Source organism: Orycteropus afer, unplaced genomic scaffold (assembly GCF_000298275.1).
Source record: "Orycteropus afer afer isolate SDZICR_OR568_19922 unplaced genomic scaffold, OryAfe1.0 scaffold00003, whole genome shotgun sequence".
Classification (NCBI taxonomy): domain Eukaryota; kingdom Metazoa; phylum Chordata; class Mammalia; order Tubulidentata; family Orycteropodidae; genus Orycteropus; species Orycteropus afer.
In genome coordinates, this window is record NW_006921590.1 from 35341449 (window position 1) to 35350253 (window position 8805).

At 41.4% G+C, this 8805-nt stretch overlaps 1 protein-coding gene across 1 annotated transcript in view; it reads left to right on the top strand.

Annotated features, from left to right (window-relative positions):
* IL20RB (interleukin 20 receptor subunit beta) overlaps positions 1–8805 on the top strand; it is a 34348-nt gene that overhangs the window by 11670 nt on the left and 13873 nt on the right. Inside the window, exons 4-6 of the mRNA XM_007937540.1 lie at positions 618–742; positions 3074–3224; positions 4568–4710. Coding sequence (XP_007935731.1) covers positions 618–742; positions 3074–3224; positions 4568–4710 — 419 coding nt within the window. The remainder of the gene's footprint in view (positions 1–617; positions 743–3073; positions 3225–4567; positions 4711–8805) is intronic.

Genomic DNA, 8805 nt, shown 5'->3' on the forward strand with positions numbered 1-8805 from the left:
AGGTTAATTCTTAGGTCCTACCACCACTTTGGAATCTCCAAGCTGTCTGTGCCATCAGGATCGCTCAGGATCGCTGCCAGACTGCAGGTCCTTATGTCTCCTTTTCTGGTATTTTCATGCAAATTCTTCTGCTAGTTGGTGTTTCGTCCATTTCTATATCCTTCCTTTCATGGCTCACGGTCCAGGATTGTCTTCTGTGTCTGTGTTAATTGGTTTCCCTTTTCTTTGTTGAAGAGGGTCTGTGCAGACTTTCTGCCTATTCCGCCATCTTGGAATCTCTGCATACAAGAATTCTTCCCTGAGTATTTAGTCACTTTTTTGTATATGTGCCTCCTGGGAAGGGAACAGAGGACTTTATTATAGTTAAGGGTGGCAAAAGGGAATAACAGTAAGTCTTTGTCATTCCCCCCCCCCATTCATTTATCTCTCATCCAAAAAGCATTTACTAGGTACTTGCTGAGTACAGGAGAGCATTCATGTGCATGTTTCCACATGCTGTGGAGTTACAACCAACTGCATCCCTTCTCCATAGGGCCTGCCATGTTTCAGTCACTATGTTTCAGGGAAATCAGCCCCGTCTGGGGCTGGCCTTGATTCTACTCTTGTTTTCTCAACAGCCATCCTAACCCCACCAAAGATCAAGGTCACCAAGGATGGCTTTCACCTGGTTATTGAGCTGGAAGACCTGGGGCCTCAGTTTGAGTTTTATGTGGTCTACTGGAGGAACGAGCCTGGTGCCAAGGTAAGGTTTCCAGCCTTGGCCTTTAAGCCAGGCTTTTGTTTTTCTGAGGCTTTGTAGGATGGGGCAGACTCTGAGGGGTGAACAATTCAAGCTGGCCCCTACAGTGTTCACTATCTGGGATGGCCTGAGGATGAACAGAAGTGGGTGACTGCCTTCGTCCATCTCGGTCCTTGGCTGGGAGCCTTTTCAGGCCAGATTTGCTGAAGTGTGAGGCCACCTCCTTCCTCTAAGCTCTAACCTGGTTACACCACTTTTTCAACGTATTTCTTCTCCATTATCAACTGGTCTCCTCAGTCACTCTCCCTGGCATGTGTAGAGGCAGTAGGCCAGGTTGTTCCAGATCAACTGGAAGATTTCAAAAGCATGTGAAGTTGGCACAAGCCTCTTGAGGTGTGTATCTGGGCAGGGTACAAAATTGGCGGCGGGGAGTTGGAAGCTGACTTATGAATAAACTTGTCTAATTATAAGCAGGTGGATCCATGGAATGCTTAGATGGGATGCTATCCTCTCCTGTGGGAAGGCTACTGCAGGCTGGGGTGGGGTAGGAGGTCTACCCTCACAGAAGGGTGGAGCTTGAGTAGGAATAGGGGACAGTCAGATCTCTGGAGCGCCTGTCCAAGGTGAAAGGCCTACAGACCCACTCCGGTCAGCACAAGGACAAATGTTGGGTGCTGTCAAGGCAGTTCTGACTCATAGATACCCTGTGTACAATAGAACAGAATGCTTCCTTGTCCTGCACCATCCTCACAGTTGTTCCTATATTGAGCCCGTTGTTGAAGCCACTGGGTCAGTCTATCTCGTTGGCGGCCTTCCTCTTTTTCACTGACCTTCTACTTTATCTAGCATGATGTCCTTCTCCAAGGACTGGTCCCACCTGATAACATATCCAATGCTTCTAAGGAGCATTCTGGCTGTATTACTTCCAAAACAGATTTGTTCGTTCTTCTGGCAGTCCATGGTATATTCAATATTCTTCACCAACACTGTAATTCAAATGCATCAATTCTTCAATCTTCCTTATTCTTTGTTCAGTTTTCCCATACATGTGAGGCAATTAAAAGTACCATAGCTTGGGTCAAGTGTGCCTTATTTCTCAAGGTGACAAGTTTGCTTATTAAGACTTTAAAGATGTCTTTAGCAGCAGATTTGCAAAATGCAATATCACATTTGCTTTCTTGACTGCTACTTCCATGGGCATTGATTATGTATCCAAGTAAAATGAAATCCTTCACAACTTCAATCTTTTCTCCATTTATCATGGTATTGCTTATTGTTGTAGTTGTGAAGGTTATTGTTTCTTTTATGTTGATGCTGTAGTCTTTGATCTTTAGTATGTGCTTCAAATCTTTTTCACTTTCAGCAAGTAAGGTTGTGTCATCTCATATTATCATGGCTCATGGCTTAGTGGCCTCCAGTTGGGTCCATTTCAACTCAGGGGTACCCCTTACCTCACAGAAGTGTGTGGAGGCTGGTATGTGTTCCATCACTCATTCACCAGGGGCTGTAAGTGGAGACAAGTGGGGCAGGCACTGATGCTGACTGACACCTTCCCTGCTAGGTCAGTGGCAGAATATGCTTTGCCAGCTGGGCAGATGGAGTGGCATGGAGATAGGTCAAGGCCTGGGTATGAGAGTGCATGTAGCTCCCTTGGATTGATATTTTGGGTTGGAACCTAATCCCCACCCTTGGTAACTGGCACGACTTGTGCTGAGAAAGGAGTGTGTTCCCTGAGTCATCTGGGCCTGGCCCAGACAAGCATTCACAGGATCAGACATGGATCACAGACCTGGTGTGAGGTATAGGTGGAGGGGTGGATGGATGGACAGATGGATGAGTTGGGGCACTGTGCCCACCAGCTTTGTTATTCCTGTGCACTTATCTCCCCTGATGACATGGCCATGCCAAGCCCTTGACTCAGTCAGAGTTTTGACCTTCAGATCTCTGCCCAAATGTTACTCTGAAGAGGCCTTCTCTAGCTGCCTTGTTTAAAATAATGCCCCCTATCTCTCTATATCCCCTTGCCTTGCTTCATTTTCTTCATAGTATTTATAACCACCTGACTTATGTTTATATATTGTCTGTCTCCCCCAATGTGAGCTCTATGGGGGCAGGGACTTTGTCCATTTTGTTCACTGCTGTGTCTCAGTGCCTAGAACAGTGGGTGGCTCATAGTAGGTGCTTAATAAATATAAATGAGTCAATGAATGAGAAGGAATATTCCCAGATATATCCTGGATAGGACAAATCTGTAGCTTTCCCACCCTGGTGATTTTCACTGTTTTCCTGTTTCATTTCCCTCAGCATGTCATTGTGTTTTCTGGCTTCCTAAAGGAACATGTCCAAGTAGTGAAGAGTGGAGGCATTCCAGTGCACCTGGAAACCATGGAGCCAGGGGCCAGGTACTGCATGAAGGCCCAGACATTCGTGAAGGCCATCGAGAGGCACAGTGCCTTCAGCCAGGCAGAGTGTATTGAGGTACAAGGTAAGGATAGGCAGATTCCCTTGAACCTTGCATAGTTGGCAGCCCCTCGTGGTGGGAACTTGGATGTTTGCTGGGCTCCTTTGGTTCTGGGTCTTCCCTTGGTCTCACTGACCTGTGCCCAGGCTGGGTGGGTTCCCATGGTGAGGGGAAAATGTGACTCACCCTAATTCCTGCTGAGACAGGAGTGTACCCCAGGGGTGCATGGCACACTTCCACCAAAAGTTTTCTAGGTCTGGGGCCAGATATATGTAACCCAAGTCTGTTTACCGGATAGTCACTGCCTGTGAACAATGTAGGTTGCAGGGGAGCAGTCCAGGGCTTCTAAGATTCAGACTTGGTAAGGGGGCAACCCATTTTATGTCACAGCTTCTTTTGTCTACAAGGGACCTTATGGGAAGTCTATCGAATTCTCTTGTTTGACTTAATCCTTGAATTCTTTATGGTCTACAATATTTGAAAACCTTTTTAAAAGAAACAAAATAAAACAGCCACACCCCATGATCCTACCACATAAACACCATTAGTTACATGTTTGTGTATGATCTTTTAGTCATTAAATATTCTAATTATTATATTGAATATGTAGTATGTTCATATGGTTCCAAAAAAAAAAAAAAAGTATAAGATACACATCAAAAACTCTCCTTTTCATTGTTCTTTTTCATGCATATATGGGTTTTAGAGCCAGCTCTACCTATGTGATCTTGGGTAAGTCACTTAAACATTATGCACATTGATTTCCTCCTCTATGAGCAGGGACATTCCTACCTGTTATGAAGAACAGAAGAACACACATCTAGCTTGTGGCACAGTGCCCATAGGAATTAGTAGCTTTAGTTCACAGTAGTAGGCGCTTGATACACAGCAATCATTGAGTGACTGTTTTCTGAACTTAGTATTTTCCTCCATAATAGGGATCAATGCCAGGAGCAAATTGTGAAGTATGCTCTGTTTTCAGTTATTGCCCTTCTGTGCTGTTCTATTTCAGCACCTCTCCCGCATCCTGCCTGGAGGTTGGCGTTGTGCCATCCTCCTGGTAGCAGTGCCAAGGTATGTGCTAACATGGCTGGTTGCTTCATAAGTGGATGCTCCTCCCTTTTCCCTTCCCAAGAAAAGAATTTGAATATTTCCTGGGGCTTTCTGGAAACCAAGCCTTAATCTAGATTTTAGAAAAATAGTTTTAATGGTGGTAATTTTAATCACTAGGTCACAGATGAAGTCTCAGAATGTTAGCACCTGCCATCTTGGCCAATGTACAAAGCCAACTGTAGGAAACTGAGGCGGCCCAGGATTGATGATTCTGTCTTCACTGTTATCTCCTAAGCATTTCTTCTCGTTTCCAGGAGATGCCCTCTCCCTGACGCTGGCCCTGTTTGCATTTGTTGGCTTCATGCTGCTCCTTGTTACTGTGCTGCTCTCCATCTGGAAAATGGGCCAGTTGCTCCGGTACTCCTGCTGCCCCGTGGTGGTCCTCCCCGACACCTTGGTAGTAGTGTTCTTTTACCTTTTTAGCATGACAGTGGCCAGAAATTTGTACCTTAGTTGGGCATGGCACATGTTTTGTGGATTTGCAGATATTTGTAGAAAGGAGAAGAGCATGTATAGGACTTTATTTCTAACCAGAAAGGCTGGGGGAAACCTGTATTCTCCAGGGAGTGGTAACTTCCCTGGGCCTTCAGGCAGGCCACTTCTGCTTGTCCCCAGGACCCAGCATGGGCAAGAGAATAGGTGTGCTTCATAGCCAGGGATGCCTGTAATCTCGAGTCATGTGCAGTCTTACCCTTCTGGATTGGCCTGCCAAACCTTTGTGGCGCCTTCCCACAACTGTAACAACAGCTATATGCAATAGCATATTCCAAAACAGAATATTCAATTCACAAGCCAGTGGACTCATTGGTTCTCAGAGTGAGGAGGGTGTGCGTGTGTGTGTGTGTGTGTGTGTGTGTGTGTGTGTGTGTGAATATGGGAGGCATGGACTGTGGTTTGCCCTGTGAAGTGGAGAGACCAATGTGGATCTGCACAGTGACTATCCCAGGTAGACTACAGGTCCCTACCTGTTTTCCCAGCTCTTCTTAACCATAGGTTTCTTATCTTATTCCTGATGACATTGGACCACAGTTCTGACTCTTTACCCTTACTTATTTTTTGTATTGTTTTTATGTGCCATCGAGTCGGCCCCGATTCATAGCGACCCCTCCTTGGGTTGCCAAGGCAGTATTACTATGGAAGTAGATTGCCCAGTCTTCCTTCCAAGGAGTGTCTCGTGGGTTTGAACTGCCAGCCTTCTGGTTAACAGTCAAATGCCTTATGCACTATGCTACCAGAGCTCCTATTTTTTATATAGTTGTTCTATTAATTATTGAGAATGGATTGTTTAATTCTCCTTTTATTTGTATCAATTTTTTCCTTCTTGTATTTTGAAGCTTAGATATTTAGGAACATACACATTTATGAGCACTATGTCTTCCTGAGTATTTGAGTGTTTTATCATTATGAAACATCCTTCTTTATTTCTCCTGATATCAATATTGTTTACTATTTGTATGGTAGATCGTTTTCCAGCTTTTAAGTTTACCCTATCTGTCGGTATCTTTATATGTGAAATATGCCTTCTATAAACATTGTAGAGTTGGCTTTTGCTATTTTTGTTGATTTTTCAGAGATTCTCAAAATTTCTGACTTTTAATTGACGTATTTAGTCTATTAACATTTAATATAATGATTGATTTGGATTTAAGTTAATCGTTTTACTGCTTATTTTCTATTTCTTCAATCTGTTCCCCGCCCCATTCTTCCTTTTGTGTCTCTTTTTGGGTTAATTAAAAAAATTTTTTTGAACTTCACTTATCTATTGACCTTTTATTTATTCTAATAAACTTTTTATTTATTTTATTGACCTTTTACTTATACTTCTTCACATTTGTTTTTCATGGTTATTCTAGGAATTACAATATACATGTCCTTAACTTTACAGTCTACTGAGAGTGAATATGGTATCTCTTCACATGAAATGTAAGACTCTTGCAATAATTTTTGCTTTAAATGGTAAAATGTATTTTAAGGTATTTAAAATAGACTTACATATTTACTTACTTATTTACAATTTCAAATGCTCTTCCATCTTTCCTGAGATGTACATTTCCATTTGGTATGGCTTCCCTTCCATCTAAAAAACTTCTTGTAGTAGGTCTGGTAATGCAGGTCTGCTGGTGATAAATTTGCTTAGAGTTTTTTAATCTAAAATGTCTTTATTTACCTTCATTCTTGAAGGATATTTTTGATATAGACTTTTGAGTTGACAATTTTTTTTCTTTCAATACTTAAAAAATGTTGTTTAACTGTCTTCTGGTTTCCGCAGGTTTTGAAGAGAAGATAACTGTAATTTCTAACATATTTCCCCTATGTGAAATGTTTCCTTTGTCTCTTGCTGCTTGCAAATTACCTTTTTTCCCCCAGCAATTTGACTGCAATGTGCCGAGCTGTGGTTCTCTTTATATTTATTCTGCTGTAGCTCATTGAGCTTCTTGAATCTATGAATCTATGTTTTCATCAAAATTTGGGAAAATATCAGCCATTATTTAATCAGATAGCTTTTCTATCCCATTCTCTTCTCACCTTCTATGACTCCAATTTCATGTATAATTAGACCTTTAATATTGTCCTCACAGATCCTTGGGGCTCTATTCATTGTTTTAAAAGCTTTTTTCTTGCTACTTTTCAGATTGGGTAATATCTACTAACCTCTACTCTCATTCACTGACTTTTCTATTATCACCAATCTGCTTTCAGGTTATCTAGTAAGTTTTATTTTTAAATTTCAGATATTGTATTTTACATTTTTACAGTTTCCATCTGGTTCTTTTTTACAGTTAATATTCTGCTGAAATTTTCTGTTTGCTTATTCATTATAAGAATATTTCCATGTATGTCCTTGAGCATAATTAAATACTTTTGCTTGTTATTTGAAAATCTTTGTAAATTTCACCCTGTCTGTCACCTCAAGGTTGGTGTCCATTGATTGCTTTTTATTTTGGTATGGACCATATTTCCCTGTTTCTTTTTATGTTTGGTAATTTTGTATTATATTCTGGATATTTTGAACAGTACAGTAGTGGAGGTCTTGAATTATGTTACATTTCTCTAAAGAGTATTGATATTTTGTTTGTTTGTTTGCTTGCTAGTTTATTTTAGTAGGCAATAAATTTGGATGAATACAAATTCCAAACTTTGATATTTCATGTAGTAGTAGTCAGTTGATATCTGTTAGTTCTTTTGACCTTAGGCGAACTGCTTGGAGTTTGCCTCATACTTGCATTGTTCAGAGGTCACACAGCAATCTGGGCAGAATTTATGTGCAGAATTTGCAGCTTCTCCTTTCTTGTTCTCTTCTCTCACTTTTGAACTTCTGTGTTTGCACCAAACTCTGTCCTTTGGTTCTTCAATCCAATAAGACTTCTTCTTCTTCTTCTTCCTTTTTTTTTTTAAATTTCTAATTGTGATTTAGGTGAAAGTTTACAGAACAAATTCATTTTCCATACAGCAGTTCATACACATTTTGTTTCATGACATTGATCCCCATACTAAAATCCCCATAATGTAACAACTCTCTTCCCATTTTCTCCCTGTGGTTTCCTTTTCCCTGTTCTTTCTTTCCTATGCATTCCTGCTCTCTTAGCTATCTCCCTGATCTCCCATGAATGATTATTCTAAGGAGTGTACCTACCTGGTGTAAATGTTCACCTTAGATTCCTATTAGGAGCTCTGGTAGCATAGTCCCTGAGGCATTTGACTGCTAACCAGAAGGCTGGCGGTTCAAACCCACCAGCCACTCCTTGAAAGGAAGGTTGGGCAGTCTACTTCTGTAGAGATACTGCCTCGGAAACCCAAGGAGGGGTCGCTATGAGTCAGATCCAACTTGACAGCAGTGAATGAGTAGATGCCTATTATTTGGCTGGAAGCCACAGAAGTGAGTTCAATTCCAGGCCTGAGGGTGACTAGGGACCATAGTCTCAGGGGTTTCACCTGTCTCTACCAGATTGGTAAGCCTGATCTTTTTTATGCTTTTGAGGTTTGTTCCATATTTTTCTCCCACTCTATTCAGGATCTCCTGCACGGATCTCTTTCTGAGTGTTTGACAATGGTAACTGGGTACCATCTTGTTCTTCTAGTCTCATGGTCCACTAGTGCCTTATACTAATTGTTTTCATGCACCTTTGGTTTTCTTCATTCTTCTTTGTTCCAGACAAGGAGAGACCAGTTGTTTCATCTTAGATGGCCATTTTCAAGCTTTTAAGATCCCAGTCACTACTCATCAAAGTAGGATGCAGAACAATGTTTTTGTGTAGTATGTCGTGCCAGTTAAGCTTGATGTCCCCGCGACCATGGTCCTGAGCCCATAGGTCCAACAACTTGCTCCCTTAGGATGGTTGTCTGTGGCTAAGAAGTTATCATAACTGCTGCCTATTAGTTCTATTTATATGGACATTATTATTATTATTATTATTATTTTAATTTTTATTGTGATTTGGGTGAAAATTTACAGAGCAATTTCACTTTCCATACAGCAGCTCACATACACTTT